This window comes from Plectropomus leopardus, chromosome 3 (genome assembly GCF_026936395.1).
Source record: "Plectropomus leopardus strain MGB_pleo_1.0 chromosome 3, ASM2693639v1, whole genome shotgun sequence".
In the NCBI taxonomy this organism is placed as follows: Eukaryota; Metazoa; Chordata; class Actinopteri; order Perciformes; family Serranidae; genus Plectropomus; species Plectropomus leopardus.
The window spans coordinates 21936459-21957435 of record NC_142178.1 but is presented as its reverse complement, the minus strand read 5'-3'; the positions used below and the strand labels follow the sequence as shown (position 1 = coordinate 21957435).

The following is a 20977-nucleotide window of genomic DNA, read 5'->3' as shown; positions in this document are numbered from 1 at the left end:
CATTGTTGACTATGCTACACTAATCAATATTTTAATGTTGACAATGGATCAAGTGACTTTGTGTACTCACAGTGACAAAACCAGTGGAAATAAACTTCTGTTTGGCTGAATAATCCATCCCGTGTTCATTCAGCAGCCATTATTTAAGCATAAAAAATCAAATAAAGATGAAAACAAACTTTTTCTCTTTGTACTGACTCCATGTTTTGAGGCACAGCAGCTTCTGAACGCCTGAAACATCATTTCCCAGAGTGCCCCAGTAGCAGGGCTGTACCAGAGCCTGTGCGCACCGGGGTGTGGCCCACACACGCGCACCCACACGCTCACGCGCGCATCGGAGAGTTTTTAGCAGTAGGTTTCTGCCGTCAGCCCTTCTTCTCCTCCTCTTCTCCCTCTCTGCCGGATCTCTGTCCGCTCACCGAGCTTCATCTGACGGCTGAAACTCAGCGGTAAGTTTCACTTTTTCATCTTAAAGCTTTCACTTTCAGACATAAGTTCAGCAGCATCAGCCAGGTGAGCGAGGACAGCCGGGGTCTACCTGCAGACAAAAGAAAGACAGATCAGGTCTGCGGAAGTTTGACGGCTAGGAGACACAGCCAGCCACCGGATAGGAAACAAACAGATCAAGTTAATTGCAGATGTTAGAAGTAAAAACATCTGGTTCTTACATAACTAGTATAACGCTTTTCTCTTTTTAACAGATCTTCTTCTTCCGCCGAATTTATAACCTGCAACACTGTCAAAATGGTGAGTCATCTTCACTACATCGATTTGTTTTTAACTGTCACCCTAAAAAAAACACTTCAAACTTCATATTACACGGATGATTAAAATAATAAGTTTTTAAATGGCGTTATCAAAAATCCGTTATTTATGCTAATGTGTGACTAGTTTTTACCCTCTGAACTCCAAGACAACGCCCACTTTTATCCACTTTATATAATACCAAGATTGCATCTAAATGTAGGTTAAAGTTTACAAAATGCCAGTATTTATTCACTGTTGATAAAGTTGTCAGCTCTTGTTAATCACAGAAGCCCATTATCTTCTATAAATGTAGTACAAGTGGCAGTACATACAGTATGTTCAAGATACAGAAAAGTATTTACATAGAGTTCAATAAGTAACTTGTTGCTGTAATTAAGTGTATTTAAACAGAAATGGACACTTTTACTAATGAAACACGTCATTTTATGAAGTTTTGAGTGTCTTGATGCTTGCGAGGCAGCAAAGAGGGTTCATTTGGGGAAGTTTGCTGTATGACTCATGTGGGCTCCTTTCCATTCGGGTGGGTCTCTGTCTGTCTCTCCACCTCTCTCTGTGTTTTATACACCCATTTCCACGTCTAGCCTGGAGTTTAAATCCAACCCTCCCTCCCACTCTTAAAGGGGAACACTTACTTCTTCCTCCTTTTTTTAAAAGCTGGGTGGAGTTTTACGTTTCTGTAATAAAAAAAAGTGATTATATTCATGATAGTCAGCTGTGATGATGCAACGCTGCTGCACTCTGCAGACAGTTTGGTCTGGAGCTATAAACCGTAGCTTCCTTTGGTATAGATATGCTCACAGACGTCAGTTTTAACAGGTCTTTCCTACTTTCCTAAATAAAGGTCTAATTTTAGTACGAGGAAAGGACTAGTCTAGATTTTTCTTATTATTCTTATTTTTTTTTATGGATTATTCCTATTAAAACTGCAGTGCAAAGACAAAAACAACAAGAAACTGATCCTGCTAACAAGTATTAACAAGTGTTTGTGTTGCTGCAGCCTGACAGAGAGAATTCCTCTGTGTCACAGACCTTGATTGTTGTCCAAAAAGTATTAAAAACACATCACTAAGCCACACCTTTAGCCTGAATGACAGGTTCATGAGCACTGAAGTTTATTTTATGTCAATGTCGTAAAAAAAAAGTCCTTAACAAATGCAATACTACTCTTGATTTAGTAACCACTGCTAAAAAATACACTGCCCGGCTGTTACAGGAAATCCTTTTTCAAAGGATATATTTTTGATCTGTTTTCAAAGATAGTCTCTTTTTCTCGTGCTTGAGCTTTCACACCCAAAGAACATTTAAAGAAGACTCAAACTTGTGTAAAATTTTCTAGTTATTGGGATTTTGTTTGTAATATGTAATTAATTCGGCTATTCTCTTCTCAGCTATTTAAAAACATTTAAATGTCTCTGCATGATGATCTAAAAGCTGATTTCTGAGAGTTTTATCTTGGGATGTAGTTAACAGTTAAATGGTTGTATATTAATATTTAAAGATCCCATGCAGACATAGTTCAAGACATAAAAAATGTTCTCCTTTGCAAAGACCCTTATCATCATCATGTTTTTTCCACAAAAAAATTAAATAACCTTGTCAGTTCTTTAAATTACATCTTGTTCTTCTCCCTTGTTGAAAAATTCAGATTCTAAGAAACTTCAGATATTTTTTCATTTTAAAAGTTGCCAGACACAAGATGCAACCCTCTTCACTAAAAAGTCCATTATTAGTGTTCCATTTTCTTGGCCTGAAAGGTGTCAAAGTTAAAGAAATGTAACTCTTAAAATATTAGTATCTACCTTTTGTGTATCTTAAAATTAAAAAAATGTAAACTTCGCTTTGAATTCCCATAACCTTGGTTTCCTCAGAAGGAGCTGCAGCCCTGGAGCACCACAAAGCTCCAAAAGACAGTAAAGTTATCAATGAAATATTGTAGAGGACTTCCCTTCATACGAGCATGGTTACATCATGTACAGTGTATCGTCTGGTGATACTGTATGTGCCTTAGAGCAGAGATACCAGCCTCTGTTTACATAACTGAGGGTCAACATACCTGCACAGATGCCCCCAGCCTCAGGTCATGTCTGAACTCGTTCCACAACTTCTCTTTTTCTATACGAGCAAACTGTGTAACATTTAGGAGATCTGCATTTTGTTGTATGGCTGTTCTTAATTAGAACAACACAACACAATGCAGATATTTAGACGAAATGTCCTCTTGTCCAGCTGTTTGTCCGAGCAGCGGCCATCTGCACGCTGATTAGATTTGTGTTTATCTTCTGGCTCTGAGAGTGTTTGTGAGTCGAAGGAGCTCGTGGACATTTTGGCAAATTCCTCCCTGCAGAAAAAGACAGAATCCTGGTTGTTAACAGCAACTAGTTTTTGGACGTCCCACAGTTTTTTTTTCTTTCCAGATTTTCAGGGTCAGAATTCCAGAGACATTCCCGTGGTTTTCCTCTCTAAACATCCCTCCTCCCTCCTGAAACAAGAAGCAGCCACTTGGCTATCTTATTGTTAATGTGTCGTAGTTTTAGGGAGTGTCCGTGTTATGCGCTGCAATGATACAGAAAAAATGAAAATCAATCTTAAGTTAATGTTTTTCAACCTTATCGCATTCTTACTGTCCTCAGCATTGATCCGTCTGCTGTTCTGATTTACTTTTTCCACATTCAGAGAAATTATTAGCCATATAATCAATCATATGTAAACCGCTGAAACAATTACAAGAGTAAAAAAACTACATGGGAACATCCTGTTTATGAAATAGGAGTGTATGAAATAAGTGGTTTGATGTGAGAGCTTGTGTGCACATCTGCACATATTTAATGGAGCCCTAAGTCTGTGAGCCATTAAGTTTGTGAAGTGCATCTAAAAGATGGAATGTCTTTGATGGGTGTACTCAAATAACAGATCTGTGGTACAGTGTTTTATACATTCAGTTTGTACACATGAATGTAAGGATGTATATTATGTAATTTTATTCAGTTGAAGCAGAGCAAAAGTATATAATGACATTATGCACATGAAGAATCTGAGAAATGTGATCTCATATGTATCTGAATGTAGAGATTGATTAAGGATGGTCTGCCATGATCTTAAGGTTAGATAAGGTTATGCATGTAAGGAATGTAGAGATAATACATGTCAGCATGAAGTTACAGATCAATTAGGTATGATCTGTAATGTTATTGCATTTAGTTTTTATCTGATAATAAGCAGCAGTTGACAGAAAGAAAAGATGTACTTGTTCTCTTCTAAAGTAACCACCTGCTTGCTGGCAGATTTAGCAGACATAAATAATGTTTCTTTGAAACAGGAACAGACACTTCCTACCATCTACTTCTTGTTAAATGCCAAAAAAATACAAGAACATTACCAGAGGAGTTATTTATTGTTTTTATTCATCAAACAAGAAAGTTATGACAGTTACAGGACTATTGGGCCTAAAACATGCCTCCAAAAAACTTTCCATGTGGGTTTCAATATTGTTAATAGCAATTTCCAATCAATTGCTGCTGTATTTTGCAGTCATTGGCAATGAAAATTGTCACAGGTGTAGCTTGACATTAAAATTTGATCAAATCTGGTAAAATCTACTGGGGTTGGGGTGACCCAAACAGGCATGCAGACAGTGGGTATGGTTTACAACAGATTGATTTATTACCAATTACCCATATTAAAAGTCCAGTGTTGCCCGAGCAGAGAGCAGTCCTGTCAGCCGCTCAGCTGTAAGCACACAGATGGCCCTCTGTCCCTCAAGCATGTGGCCTCTTCAGCTTTTAAATTAGTAAAACCCAAATCAGCAGACTCATCTGTCTCTGCCTCCTCTTTACATCAGGTGTTAATAAACCATGACATCAAATTTAACTAAAGAGGGTGAGCCAAAATAATGTAATTACTAAATTCAAAACAATTATTCAGTTATTCAGTAAAATAAACTGGGCGAGCAAAAAAAAGTAATATAGCAACTAAACACTACAACCAAAAGAATCAAATAATCATGCAAATAAATCATTGTCAAACCAATGTGAACTAACTACTTTAGTAAGTTATTTCGTTTTTGTCAATCTCTGATGCAGTCTATATCACTGTCAGGACTCTGGGTCAACTTCTCACGCTCAAAAATCCAAGACCATCAGAATATAAGACAGGGACTAACTGGAGGAGAGGTGAAGCGTGCACTCACCCCTCCAGTCGTGGCTCCTGTGAGCTGCCCACCTTGCTCCCTGTTTCTGCAGTCCCGTACTCTCAACCCGGCCATAGGCTGGCGTCTTCACTTTCTCCCGTCAGTGTCGTCGGTACAGACCAAGTCTGTGCTGCTCTGCTTGTCCACGGTGTCTCTGCTCTCCTGCCAGCGCGCGCAAACCCCACACCTGTGCTGCATCACCTCATCAGCTGTGAGCCCAGTTTAAACTCCCCCGTATAAACTAACATGTAAGAAAAAAATAACAAACACACTTGTTCTGTCTTACCAGATAAGTATTGTCAGCTTCTCAAACCCAAATATATATACAACAGAGATCACCTATATTTTCAACAGTTTATTCAGACCCCAAAAAGTTAATTGTGCAAAAATAATAATACAAACAAGAAACAATAGAGATGCAGTTCTCATGATCATGAAAGCACGCGCGAACATACTATTAAACAGCAGAAAATGTTGCACCCGTTTTACCAACCAAACTCATTAATGGGAGAACGCTGACAAACATGCAACACGTCAGTGAATACAAGATGAAAATAGAACGACCAGGTGTGCACCTTGGGTCACACTAATGAAACAGCAAAGGGAAGAAGGATATGGTGAGGTTTATTAACTATTTAGCGAGAATGGAAAGGAGCAGGGGATGTATGGTGTGTTTGGGTGTGTATTTGTGTGTGTGTGTGTGTGCGTTGCCCACAGTCAGTGACAGAGCCGCTCTATCACAAAGAAGTATTTAAGTTGCAGTTAAAATAACACTTGAATGCATAATTTAGGATATGTGTCAATGTGGATACCAGCTGTCCCACAAAAGGGACATTTTTAAAAAAGGGACACATAACTTTTAGAAAACCCACCGCAGATCTAATCCTCCTCTGTGCATTTTTTTCCATATTGCAGGCCAACAGAGGAACCATTCGACCCAGTGGAAACTTCAACGCCAGTGCAGATGCTGAGGTCTTGTACAAGGCAATGAAGGGGCTGGGTAAGATGTGTGTGTGTGTGTGTGTGTGTGTGTGTGTGTGTGTGCAGGGTCATCTGATACCCTGAAGGCGTGTCAGTCAGTAGTACAACTCCAACAGACCAATGAGAGTGTTTTTTGGGGAGTTCCTCTCTGTAGTAATTCCTGCTGTCTGTGCGTGCTCCCCCCGCACTGACAGCAGTGAGTCATAAACGTACAGAAATGAAACTTGAGTCACTGTCAGCAAAAAAACATCTGCCGACCTCGAATGAAGGCTGTAATTATGTGGCCGAAATAATTGTAATCAACAGTCCCCCACGACAGAGCATGCTCATTGTTATGTCATATGTGTATGTTGCTGCTTGGATGAGTAACCATGGTGCTTGTTGCCGTAGGGACCGATGAGGATTCCATCTTGCAGCTGCTGGTGGCTCGCAGCAACGCCCAGAGGCAGGAGATCAAGGCTGCCTACAAAACTCTGTTTGGAAAGGTTGGAATACTTCAGCAGCTGTTAAATCACATGACCGCACAAATTACAAGAGCTCCAGCTTAACTACTGTGTGTTTGAAGGCATCGTTTTCATACATTTATAATGTTCAGCTTAAATTATTGGGGGAAGCGTGAATTCTAACAGAGTTCACTGTACCTGGCTCAACTATTCCTTCAACACCTGGGTCTCAAACAGAGGGTCCATGACTCCAAGGGGAAAATACTGAAGACCCCTCCGTTAACACGAGCTGAGCAGAGAACTCTCTGCTGCCTCTGCACAAGCAATAATAACCAAACTCACCCAGCCAGAATATTCGGACAGTCTCTCCTCAAAAACATTCATGCTGTTGCATGAATTTTACACATAAAAAGTGATGCAGAGAGCTTGAGGAAAGAGGGTCCGGAGTGGCTGCACACCTGGCCAATCACACAGCTGATAGGGCCTGTGTCCACATAGCTTTTTTTTCTGAGCGTCAGCGTCTTTTTTTGAATTGTTCCCACTGAGGAGAGAGAGTATGCGTTTGCATAGAGAAAAAAGCGCGCTCTGGCTTCTTTGTGTGGCTGCTCCAAGCGCTTCTAGTCAGTAATCTCTGAACTTTTCAGAAAGGCGCTGGTGTCATCACTGCCGCTCTTTCCTTAAGCTACTGTCTCTCCTGAGCTGCGCGATGTGTTTGTCAGAAACTATCACAACAAAGAGAGTAAAGCCCATACTTGGAAGCAGATCAGTCGGACACTGATTGTCGCTGTTGTGTCTTTTGCTTTTCTACCTAACGACATATTTTGTCATAACAATAAAACCCAGTGTAGAGCATAATTTAAAAAAAAAGAAAATTCAATTTTTTTTCCATACATAGTCCAATATCATAAATTTACCTAAGCGGGTTTTACAGCAGACACCCTCTGTTCTTGGCAGGCCCCCAGGAAGTGAGCCAGGCTCTGATGCAAATTTTACATAGCAGCCAATAGTGGAAATACACTGCCAGGGTCTGTCACGTGAAGAGACATCTGTAAATCAGTAAATCATTTTTTTGTGAGCGTCAAAACCCCCTGCAAAATGACTAATTTTACTATCTAGATTAAGCCATCCAGTTCAGTAATTTTAGGAAACTCTGAAAGAGCCAAAAAATTACATTTTTTAGTCTGCGATTCAAGCTAGCGAGGCGCTTAACCGGAAGGAACGTTAGCCGCTCAGGCACACCTGGCTGTGGCCGCTGCAAGTGTCTAGTGCGCATGCCTTATGGGCCAGTAGATCCGGGTATTTTATCGTATATCACACCCAAAAAAAGAGCTTATTTTGCTTCATGCGCCAATGAGAAGCTCTCATAGGAATGAATGGGGCCCCGCCTCCATGCTTTATCCAGACTTCCTTTAATACATCCATGCTAAAAACCCTGGGATGAAGTGCTCTCCAGCTCTGCCACTGCTTTTCTTACAAAGAAAAAAACGCGAAGTCGACGCACACCTGACAATCTGACAAACTCTGCGTTTGAAGCATACTGAGGCCTTTAAACCCAATGACCACACACAACATCACAGCTCCAGCATGACTCAAACCAGACAGCTCGAATCATCAGAAGACCATTTATATATGGAACATGACACGACAATTACATTTTAACCATAACAAAATTATTCAGCTGTGCACGGCAACCATATAATCCATCGCTGCATAGCGTCGCGCTGCAGTGACATGCAGGATTTAATAAAGCACATGATGTATTTTTATGACAGGATCTGGTAGATGACCTGAAAGGAGAGCTGGGGGGCAACTTTGAGACCCTGATCGTGGCTCTGATGACCCCACCCCTCGCTTATGATGTGACATCGCTCCGCAATGCCATCAAGGTGAGCGCTGAAGATACTGGATAAAAACACATACGGACTGTGTTTGAGCTGTAGATGGAGAGACCTGAAGTTAAACACCTCAAACTCACCTGTCATTCATCAGACGTTTCCCCTCTTTGACCTGTAGGGGGCAGGAACAGACGAGAAGGTCCTGGTGGAGATCCTCGCCTCCAGAACGCCTCAGCAGGTGAAGGAGATCGTCGCTGCTTATAGACAGGGTAACACATACACACACACACAGACACACACTAATACTGCATGAAACATATGTCGTTATTTGTTTTTTTTGATATATTTCTACAGTGAAACAATAGAATAAGTTATTATTAGCAACTCAAAAAAAACAGAACATGAACAACATTTATTATTAGTATGAATGGCTCTAACAGGCGGTGATTTAGAGCTATGAATAAACTGAAACCGCAGACGTTTTGAAATCCTTTGGAGTCACACCAACATGTTTTATTCAAATTAAATACTTTACATATTATGTAGAGTCAGGCTGAGAAAACCAATTATGTCTGTAGACCATAAAAATAAGACATTTTAAAAACTGAATTATTCATATTTTCAGTGGCATACATACTTTCATTGAAAAGGCACAAAAAAGTGAGGATAAAATCACTTTACATATAAATAGACCATATTAGTGTTACTCGTTACTTTTTTACAGCCTTCAACTGTTCTAAAATATATTTTTGAGTGTTAGATTTGTACATTTTTGGTGGTGCTTCTGTAATTTTTCATGTGGTGGAACGACAGTTTGAAAATGTGCACACAGAAAAATACATACATAGAAAAACAAAACCAAAATTATCATTGCTGGTTGCCATGGTGCCTCAATTTCTTACAAAAGTATGACAGAAACCTGGGAAGCTTTTTTAAAGATCAGGGCTGAAAGAAAACATGAACACGTTTGTTCCTCAGAGTACGATGACGACCTGGAGGAGGACATCGCCGGTGACACCTCAGGTCACTTTAAGAGACTTCTGGTTATTCTGCTGCAGGTAAAACTCTCTAAAAATCTTCTCTCCTTGTCTCCTTTCCTCTATCCTTGTCTCGCATTTCCTCCCCTCCTCTCTAAAGAGAAACATGTTATCTTTCCTCAGGCGAACAGGCAGCAGGGGATCCAGGAGGGAAACATTGAAAATGACGCTCAGGTGGGTCGGATGTTTTAACTCTAGTTCAGTAAATAGTTCTTCTCCTCACCATCAATGGCATCTTTGTCTTTTTGTCTGAGGGTGTGACTGTCACATGCAATTGTGGGTTGGATCTAAATGCTGGTCTTTGAAGCGTGTGTGTGTGTGTGTGTGTGTGTGTGTGTGTGTGTGTGTGTGTGTGTGTGTGTGTGTGTGTGTGTGAGATATTTGGGAGGGCAGCTATGATCATATGATAATGAAGTTATGACATCTGCTGGTGGATGAAGGTAGTAAAATATTCCCCTAAACTGTCTCAGTGGAATTTAAAATAAATTATAGTATAATTAAAGTATGTAAACTATTTTCCTCTAGATCTCGTTTGCTGAATGTTTTATGATCTCGGAGGAGTGTCGATATGAACGTGATTTATCTCCAGCAGTACAGAGGAGAGTCTGTTGTAACTTGCTCTACTCCACTCAAACGTTTAAACAATGCTGCCTGAAGAACTGTGTACTATGTAGTCTTATGGTGTTTTTAGTACTGCGTTTGTGCAATATGTGTTATGTGCAATGTATGTGCAATCTTATGTTAGCTGTAACTGGAATTATGTGCAATGGTACATCTGATGTTTTTGTTTAGACTATTGTGTTTTTAATGTTATAGAGTGATTATTGTTTTTATCGTAACTGTGGAGACATTATCTGTGCAGCACTGAGTCCAAGACAAATTTACCAATAAATTTTATGGTATGGTAGCATATCATATTGTATCGTATTGTATTGTATCGTATTGTATTGTTTCATATCGTATCGTATTGTTGAGTTGCTATTTCTATTATTAGTATTGCTGATACTAGTTTAGTATAGTTTAGTATTGTTCCAGACTTTACTGAGGCTTTGAGAGCTTAATCTGTTGAGGCTCTTTCTTTTTCAGCACGTATTAAGTACATTTTCCTCTGAAATGTAGCAGAGTTAAAGTATAAAGAAATTTGTACCTGAAAACTGAGTAAATGTGCTCTGATGCTGAACGTCAAATATGTGAGATGTGTGTTTGTTTGTTTTGTTGTTTTAGGCCCTCTTCAAAGCAGGAGAGCAGAAGTTTGGCACTGATGAACAATCGTTTGTCACCATCCTGGGAAACCGCAGTGCAGAACATCTCAGGAGAGGTTTGTCTGTGTGTCTGAGGATATCTATATTTCTTTTGCAGTTCTGCATAATGTTTAGACTGATTCTGATTCTGTGTGTTTCAGTGTTTGATGCTTACATGAAGTTGTCCGGATACGAGATGGAGGAGAGCATCAAGAGGGAAACATCTGGCGGTCTGAGAGATCTGCTGCTGGCAGTCGGTACGAAACGCTGCTCGCTGGTTCTGTTGGCAGCCTCTTGAAAGGTGATGACTGTGAATGAATAATAATAACATGTTATTTTCTGTTTTTTTCTTTAATAGTGAAGTGTGCCAGGAGCGTCCCAGCCTATTTTGCTGAAACTCTGTACTACGCAATGAAGGTGAGACAACAAAGACGTCTGAAAAGGTCAAACAAGTATAATCAATGTGGCGCTCAACCACCATGACATCTACAATGTTAGTAAAATGCAATATATTGCTGCTAGAAAAAAGTCTTCATTTTTGTTCTGTGCTCCATAAATATGTAATTAGATTACCACCAAGGTGACATTTCAAGCTACATGCTCTTCATCAGACTTGAAATGTTTCATGTGGTAATGTAAGTTATGTTTTGGCAAATAAAATCCACTCAGTTATGATTATGTAAAGATTATGTTTGTTGGTTGGTATGGTTGTTTAGTCCAGACCCTAGCAAAAAATTGCATTTTCCTTTTCTCATTTTCCTATAATTACTAAAATTGTCACTCATTTCAATCATAATATCTGTCAAAATATCGCAGTGATGATTTGTTTTTCAAATTGTGCAGCCCTAGTGTTAGTAAAAATGACTGCTTTCGCCGGTGGAAACACAATGATGTGTTGCTAAAAAAACACCCATGTTTGGAGGCTAAAAGCTGCTGAAAAACAGTAATAAAAACTGTTTTTGCTGTTTGTTAGTCTCAAACAGAAGTCTCTGTCTTGGCAGGCGTCTTGTTCAAGTGACATCCCCTCCACCTCAGCATGACAGTCAGATCATAAAAACAACAATACTTTAGAAATGTAACCCTTCTGAAACCTTTGAACCCTGAGCAAATTGATGTGATTTCTTTCAAAAACGTGAAAAGGGCAATGAGCAACTTGGTAATAAATGCTTCACAAATTGCAAGAAATAAGTAGATTCAGAATATTATTTTTAAAAGGCTAGAGAAAAATGTCTGGGGGAAAAAGAAAAAAGCTACGATAGAATTATATCAATAATTCTAATAATTAGCATATTTTAAATTGTGTTACAAAATTATTAGAATTTTTAAGCACTTTTAACATGTGATTTCTTTATTGTTTCTCTTTTTAACTTTGTTTTTCTTGTTTTATTTTCATCAATAACGGGATATTATCTTGTACTTTTTGCTAAATTCTTGTTAATTTTAGGGTATTTTCTTTTTTTAATCATTGTCTTCTTCCCATGTTTTTTTTTTTTAAAGAAATCAAGCCAATTTGCCAAGGTCTTAAAGGGTTAATATGATACATTTGAAATTTGTAGATGTAAAGTATTCATGGTTCACAGAAACCCCGAGTGCTGACATTGTCCTCTTGTGAAACATGTAAAAAGATTGTTAAACAATCGTGTATTTTCATGCACATCTGGATCCGGTCGCTCTTTAACTATTTTTACATGTTATACAGAAGCGTGCACTGTCAGATCATAGTTATATATTCATGCGACACACAGTCACGGTGTCTCCATGTATTTGTCGTAGGGTCTAGGAACTGATGACAACACCCTGATCAGAGCGATGGTGACTCGCAGTGAGGTGGACCTGATGGACATCAGAACTGAGTTCAGGAGGATGTTCGCCTGCTCTCTGTTTTCCATGATCAAGGTAAATAAACAAAAAACAAAAAAATAAACAAACACACTGCACTACACAAACATGCACACTCATGTGTAAGTTGCCATATGGAACAGCTCCTTATATTCTCATGTCTTTGTGTTGCAGGGAGATACCGGCGGCGACTACCGAAAGGCTTTACTGTTGATCTGCGGTGGAGATGATGCGTAACCGCAGCAACAAGCAATAAAACAAGAACCACACCTGAAGTGCCTCTCCTCCAAGTCTGCCTTTATTTTTCGGCTGTCGGCTCACTGAAACACAAAGTTCATCACAACAAAACGTTCTTGTGTGCGTGAGAGAGAGAGTCGGCCCAATCAGGTCTTTTTAAACTATGACTCCAGATAACGTCTTTGAAAGGTAGCTAACATTTTGTTCACGTCCACATTAATCAATGCAGCTTTTGGTCCGCTAACATCATCAATATGATAAATGTCATATTATTCATTTGGAATGCGAAAGTATCAGACTGCAGTTGCTTTGTTTGCACTTTGTACGGCAGAAACAATTTATGCAATAATAAACAATTCAACTGATGAAGTAAGTGAGCACATTTTTCTTGTCTCTGCTGTTCTGTCCTGCACATGGACCATTAACAAGGACCTGTTTGATTTCTGATGAACATGCACTAGCGTGTCCTGGCCACTAGAGGGAGGTAGTGCAGCTTTAAAAGACACGAGTTCCTCCCTGTCATCACTGCGTGAAGCCAGGGGTGGAAAGTACTTGAGGACTTTCTGACTATTTACATTGTTAAAATGTAGCGTTGAATAATGCATGATTAGAAATAATTCAAATTTTGAGCTCTCTTTTTTTAAGTACTTAATGCAGGACTTCAATTTGTGAAGGCATGTTTTTACACTTTGGCAATGTTAGTTTATATTTAAAAAAAAAAAAAAAAGCATCTGACCACAGCTAATGACTTTAGCGATGAAAGCATTTGTGCTCTCATGAGCCTGTGTTTTTTCTCTATAGGGTCAGTTTGTCAGAATGACAAAAAAAAATTTAAAAAAACAATACTTTGATTTATTTTCTCCTCCACTCCAATACAAAACATGCTAATGAAATTTAGCTTGTGGTCCCAAAATACTATTTTTATATTTTCCCCCCATTTTTTAACGATCTTGTGCTTTGATACCACTGGAGATAAGAGAAATAACACACATTTTGTAATATGAGGGATCCTTTAAAGGTCCAGTGAGGATTTAGTGGTTTCTAGTGGTAAAATTGCATATCGCAACCATCTGAAACTTTATTGTTCAGGAGTTTTAGGAGAGGTCTCCTCTATTCCAAAACAAATGGCCCCCTTGATTTAAACCATTAAAAACGCAGAATACAGTACTTTCATATTACAAATCAGTGTTTTTCTTTTTCTCATAAGATCTAGAAGTCCAGGAGGTTTTACTGGGAGCCAAACAATCTGCTGACCCAGTGATTTAAACCACTAGAAACACTGAACAAAGCAGATTCACTTTATGAGAAATCAGTATTTTTCAGACACTCTAGTTGTAGATCTGCTGCTAACTGCAGTGACCACTGCAAAAAGGTTAACGGCCCTCTCTGGAGCCAGTTTGATTGTTTTTTCTAGGTTACTATGGAACAACATGGCGATCTCCACAGACACACTCCCTTTGTAGATAAAAATGGCTCATTTCTAATATAATGATAACACAACATTTCTTATTTTGATTATACACTAAGAAAACACCCCTTTTATATCATATTCCATTTCTGCCAATATACACCCCTAAATCTTACACAGTGGACCTTTAAGAAAAAATATAAAAGAAACACACAATTATTATTAGAGTGAAACAAAGTAAAGCAGAAGATGAAAAATATGCTAAAAGGGAAGAAAAATGAAACAATAGAATAAAAATACAGTGCAAGATATGTATAAATAGTCCCAAGTTACAGATTTCAGAAATGTGATGAATAAAAACTGAATGCTGCTCCACCATGTTTAATTGTGATCATCAGCATCTTTTTTCTTGCATCACTGTTTCTGAAGAGGTTTGTCATAAATAACCCACTGAAACTTTTTATTATCCTACTTTTTTTGGTTATAATGTAACTTCTTGGGTTGACCTTCACTTACTGTAACTGCTAACTGTTTCCAGTAAAATCATTTCAAAGGAAGATGTTTTGCTCCATGTGTGTGTGTGTGTGTGTGTTTGGGTTGAAGAAGGGGTCATCCCAGGTCCTGTTACACTAAGGTTTCTGTTATTCTTTTCACGGAGGCGGTTGCCGTTGATTGTTGCCACAGAAACCAGCAGCCAATAACAAGGTCTGAACAGCAGGGTGTGGGGGTCAGACCACCTCGAGCCACAGGAGGAACAATACCTCCAACTCCTCCCACCGTGCTGCCCTGCGTGTTTTTGGGTGGGCATGTGTCCGGTCAGCTTTGTGGGTCAAATCTGAAGTACTTAGTGGAGCGTTGAGTTGGGTTTTAATGTTTTTTTTTCCCTCCTGACATGCGGAGCCCCTCCTCTCCGTCATCACACTGACTGAGGCTCTGCCGACCACAAACAGTTCAAGTTCAAGTTGGAGTTTGTTTATCAGCAAAACTTTAGTTTAAACTCTACAATGAAGGACTCAGTCATAAAAAGTTTAAAAAATACTTCATCCTAAAAAAGTTGCAACCAAATTTGCAACCACAGAAAACTTCTAAAAACTGTAACCATCTTCCTGCATCCGGCTGCTGGTGTATCTAAAGCTGAAACAATCAGTCAGTTAATATACAAATCAATCAGCAGAAGAGTACTGATGACTATTGTGATGGCTGATTGATAATTTTATTAATTTTTCAAGTAAAAAAGCCAACATTTCCCCAAAGATTCAGCTTCTTAAAATTGGGGATTTTCCTTTTTTCTCCGTCTTATTCTATAATAAACTGAACATCTTAAGGATTTTGGACAAAAAGTCCAAAACAAGCAATATCAAAAGCTCAAGACTCTTTTCTGACATTTTCTAGGCTAAACAATTGCTAATTAATAATAATAAAAAAAAAACAACAAAGAATTGAGAATGAAAAAAATTGTTGGAGACATTGTGTTAAACTTATTAGATGCTGGATGAGCTTCAGTTTTAAAAAGACACAGGATCAGAAGTTTACATGCAGCTGGGGAACAAATTAAAGTAAAATCCCCAATACAAGGGTGAGAAACAATAAATAAATGCTTCCAATGAAATAATTAACTTCTCATCATGCTCTGTGAGACCTATAAAGGGGATGAGCAGGACGACGAGAGAAAAAGATCTAAGTGACTAATTAAAAAGATGAAGGTTCAATGAGAAGCACTGGTCCAGAGAGATATGAAAACAAAAGTGATATTTGTCCTGCTGTGACTGTGAAGCATGTAAAGCACTCATACGTGTTGATGTGAACAGGCATCGTTATTGTAGCATGATTCACAACATGTGAATTCAACAAAAAAAAGGACAAGTCATCGTTTTGCAAGTCAAAAGTCTTTGCACTCAAGTCCCAAGTCAAGACAAGTCAAGTCTCAAGTCCTAAACTTAAACTTCAAGTCCTAAACCAGTCACAATGGGCTCCTCACTAAATGTAACGCCATTTTAACTTTGATATTTTTGATGTGTTTAATACATTTAACTTACAAAACTCATGAATGTCTTTTACATTTTCCCTCTCTTAAACTATCCCAAAAGAGAAAAGATGATATGTTGAGATGCATGTAAGGAGGATAAAGGCCTGAGTTTTGATGAGTATAAAAACAACGTGAATCTTAATGCTATAGTCATCAGAGCTCCAATGTGAGATATTTAAGAAATTTGTCAGATAAAACTAATTTAAATGAGGGAATTCCCTCTAGCAGAGCTTTAGACACTGGAGGAAATATATGTAAAGGTGCACTGAAGCTTACTATTACAGTTTGCTGATATTATATTATATATTTTCGTATCTATGCATCTTGTTTGAAGGTAGTTGGCTGCATGGTACTTTGATTTAGAAGCATAAAAAATAACCTAGAATAAAACACTTCCTTCAACTCTACCGGATGAAGAAAGCAGTGGATGTTTAAAGGAAAGAGTCACGGGATGAATTTCTCAGTTGCTTTCATGACCTGACATAAAGTCGTGACCACAAATCCATAAATTTCACAGTAAGCTCGTGTTGGAAGTCACAAATCCATAACACCCAAATTCCTGAAGGCATTCTCAAGGACTCCAGACTCTCTGCTGCTAAGATCTACGAATACTAACACCGACACAACTCTCTCACAGACCGAAGCAAAACAGACAACCAGGGTAACAGAGAATTAACGTGAATGCGCTGATATATACAGTGTACTATGAGGCTAATAAGGAAAGCGCAAACAGGTGAGCAGGTAGGCAGGGAGGTGATGGGGAATGACGGGAAATACTGCAGGGCAGGAGGGAGTGGTAGGATCTGAAATGACGAGATCGTTTTTTTAGCAGGGAAACAAAGCAGGCGAGAGACTGTGAGAACATGGAGTTCATAGTAGGTTTGTTTCAATCCAGCTGACTTTATGAACATTTTCAATTTGCACAATAACAAGTGCAAATTCACAATGTCTTCAAGAATGTATGAGGAAACAGTCAATCAGCTGTCCTCTGTCTTATGACCGATGTTTTTACAAAAGCTTGGGCAAATCTGTAAATCCATTTGGAGGTTATTTTTTGTTAAAGGCTACTCTTAGGGTAAAAACTGTTGCCACCAAAAGCTGGACAAATTTTTGTGGACCGACCAACTGAGATCTCAGTGGAAAGAACCCGAACTTTTGCAAAAACATTTTTACACTGGGCTGACATGGGAAATTGGTTTACCAATAAAAGCTAAACTTAACAAAGTGCGATGTAAGCAGACTTTGTGAATTAATCTTGACATACATGAAGCATGTGACCCAAACATTCACTGAGGAGACAAAAAATGACAGCAGACAAGTGGATGGAAACACAGAGAAAATCGTTCTGTCTTGTCTGCTTCAAAAATATAACTGAAATTTGCATTATTATTGGATGGAAACTTGGTTAATGTGATTCTAGTCATGCAAACAAGTATACTGAGTCCCAAACACTCAATGCAACTAGGAACCAAAGAGGCACACACACCAACTTGGCATGACAAAACAGAAAGAGTAACTCTTTCTTCATTAGAGCAAAATCAGATTCCACAAGTGCAAAGACAGTCTGCTTTAGTTTTAAGCCTTTAGTTTGCAGAGGAACCAATGATGAAGCTAAATCTGAAGGGTCCTGAGTTGATAAACAGGATTGTGAGGCACAACATTCAAAGGTGATATTAGTCGCACTGTCACAATGTGTGCAGTCAAATACAGCATGGCATACTTTTGAGACCGTGCTAAAAATAAGAAACGACAATCGAGTATAGTAATTTGAGAAAAAAACAATAAAAAGTTGTGTTTACTTTTAAAACTTTCTTCTAATATTTGTTTATGTCATACCTGTTTCTGCCTCTACAAATGAGCAAAGGCATTTTTTAATTGGGAAACAGTTTTTTTAGAGGACCAGACTAAGATCAGGTGGTGCAAAAATACCTGAGTTTAAACAATAAGAGGCTGACTGACAGTCTTGAGCCCTTTCTGTGTGTCCTTGTGGATCGTTCAGCCAATATGTCCAAACATCAGACTGTAATTTTGTCACTTTTTTTCATCTCTCTTAACTGAAACAAATTCAGAAAAGTCTTCAGTGTCTCATATAGTAAATAGCAAATAAATCTGATGTTCTTTCTTGTTTTGTCCCCACTTAAAGAAACACAATCTAAAACAGTAAACGGGTGTAAGATGAATGTCGGCATTATAAGAGCACCTGAACATACCATAGGTCTAAATCCCCACATACTGGTATACATGTTTGCACCTGCTTCATTCCTCAGAAAAACACTTGATGTTTAGTTTTGTGTCTTTAGATGGAGGAGCAGATAGAAAATGATCTGCTGTTTGTGGGATCATGCTTTTAACTGCAAGACCCGAAACCTCAAAGGACTTTTATTTTAATACTCTGAGCGGAGGAGTCAAAGGCTGCTGCTTTCACGGGTGTTTGTTTAGTTTGTAAAGCACATCCTCGACCGCCCAGCGTGAATAAAAGGGAAACAAGACGGGACCTGCAGCCATTGTGTAGGATTTGAGCGTAAAAAGGACACACATACCTTAAATCTGACTCAGATGAGTTATTGATGGTAATGTGTTTCCCTTCAGGGAGTCCTCCTCATTAGACTATTACTGAGGTTAGTAAGAGTTTTTTTTCTCCTATTTTACTTTACACATCAAAGAAAACTGTTCAGTGTGACGTGAAAGGAGCCAATTTAATGTACTGTCATGATTACAGGAACAACTCAGGCTGTGAAAACAGTTGTTTTTGAGGCTATTGAGGGGCTTTGAAAAGTATCACAAAATCACCAAAGTTATATCAGTTACATAATCCCAGTTTTGGCTCGGTACAGAAATTTCTTTCTTGTTTTTTATTTGTTTACCTCTGTTTTGAAGTGCACTGAGGAGAGATGATAGGACATAAGGGAGAATAAGGTCAGAGATATATACTGCGTTCCATTGTACTTTGTAAAAAAGGATCTCAGACTCAGAACGCAAGGTTAAACAGCAACTATACTACAACCTAAAGGCTTCGTCAGACCTGCCTGAATTGACTGAGAACAATGAAATTCATTCTAAGATCATTATCGATCATCTGTAGAGCAGCTCCAGACACCGTCGATTTTTGTAGAGAATAATTTATTTTTTTTAGTCAATACTGTAAAGTTAACTAAACTAAGATTGATTTTTCCTCTGAATATCAAACCTGCAGAGTTTAGTCTGCACTCCGAGACCTCTCGCCCAAATATGGTCACTTCTGGCTGAACTTGAGGCTGCAAAACGCGAGTCCACAAATCATTTTTCCATCATTTCCCAAACAATCTCACTGTCAAGTTAACAGTAAACTGACTTCAAAGAGTAACGTCTTGAATAAAAGGTGTAACATAAAGACAAACACTACCAACATAACCACAAATAAAATGATGAAGTATTATGGTTTTAGCAGAAATGCATGTTTGGGAAGTATTGATTATGCGACTCATTAAGAGACTTGGATTATACTGCCGACACAATGTCATCCCAACTCATCACAGGGTGCCGCTCTGTCAGTGACCCTCTGCGTCTACTGATGTTTTAGGTATCCTTATGCTACATCATGATGTCAACAAATGCACCGTGAAAGTTTGTGAACAGATGTTATATAATTATGCTGAAGTAAATGTAGCCCCAATTAAGTCCAATTCATTAAGACTTTTCTCTGTTTTGTCATTTTTAATTCAACATGGAAGCATGCAAGAAAAACAAAGTTTTCTTCATAAATTCAACATAACACGTAATGAGTAATTTATATACAAATGGTGAAGTGTTACTTCAATGCCACCTCAGCCAAGTGTATGTCGCATACATACAGTATGTGCAATATGAATGTAATGTGCACGACTTCAAAAGGTCAAAAAACTAAGTGAGGACAAACTAAACTATTCAGTGTAATAAAACCAGCGAGCAGGAAGGTTGCGGATATTTAATCTGCAGGTGCGGCCCTCACTAAGGAGCTTATGATATCTTGATAAACTTACTGTAAAGAATCGGCACTGCCTACAAGCAAATTCCTCTGAAATCACCTCATAATGACAGAGGCAGAAATTACACTCACACACCCTGCTATCATGAGCAAACATGTTACTTACGTTACAACCCAGAATCTCTTATATAAGATCTTTTATCAGGTCCCTCTGACTTGTGAAAAAAACAATTGAATTACCGACAGGAAGTCACTTTATCAGCTCATGAACCCTTTTCTGCACTTTCTCAGTATTTTAATGTATATAACACATGAAGCAGACACACTGGCACTAAACCACCTCAAGCTCTTTCCTTTTTCTCCCGCAGAGCATAAAGAGGTCGCTTTTAAGTATCAGTTCTTGAAAGTTATTGGTGTGCAGACTCTCAGTGGCACAACTACAAAAACACACACAGACAAAACAGGCAGATCTCTATTTAAAGCTCCAGTGTGTAGGATTAATGAGAATATATTGGCAGAAATGGAATGTAATATAATAAGTATCTTTTCTTTAGTCTGTGATTACCTGAAAATAAGAATCGCTATGTTTTCGTTACCTTAGAATGAGCTGTTAATATCTACATGGAGTGAGTCCTCCTCCACGGGGAGATCACCATGTTTATGTTCATACAGTAGCCCAGAACGGACAAACCAAACACTGAGTCTAGAATAGGTCACTTTTGCGTTGGCCACTGTAGCTAGCAGCACCTGCGTGACGAGAGCATCTGAAAAACAGATTTCTTTGAAACTTCATTACAAAGTCATTTTCTAGTAAAATTTCTGTACTTTCACTCAAGTACGACTTTCAGGTAACCACTGCACATCAGCAGGTGCTGGGTGAGGGCCCCGTCTGTGATGTAACTGCACAACATCAGAGAAAAACTTACTTGAAACTGCTTTATTCTGTGTTTTTACTGGTTTAAATCACCTGGTCTGTTTGTTTTGGAGAGGTCTGCAGATGATTCAGCTCCCAGAAAAAACCTCCTGAACAATA

At 38.7% G+C, this 20977-nt stretch overlaps 1 protein-coding gene across 1 annotated transcript; it reads left to right on the top strand.

Moving 5' to 3' along the window:
• Window positions 1-223: 223 nt before the first annotated feature.
• On the top strand, window positions 224-12940 carry anxa5b (annexin A5b). Its single transcript, XM_042485293.2, has 13 exons — window positions 224-449; window positions 702-747; window positions 5870-5954; window positions 6326-6420; window positions 8151-8264; window positions 8392-8482; window positions 9192-9271; window positions 9374-9424; window positions 10475-10568; window positions 10653-10748; window positions 10850-10908; window positions 12265-12387; window positions 12505-12940. The coding sequence occupies exons 2-13, from the start codon at window positions 745-747 to the stop codon at window positions 12565-12567; spliced, it is 954 nt and encodes a 317-aa protein (XP_042341227.1). The 5' UTR covers window positions 224-449; window positions 702-744; the 3' UTR covers window positions 12568-12940.
• Window positions 12941-20977: the final 8037 nt, after the last annotated feature.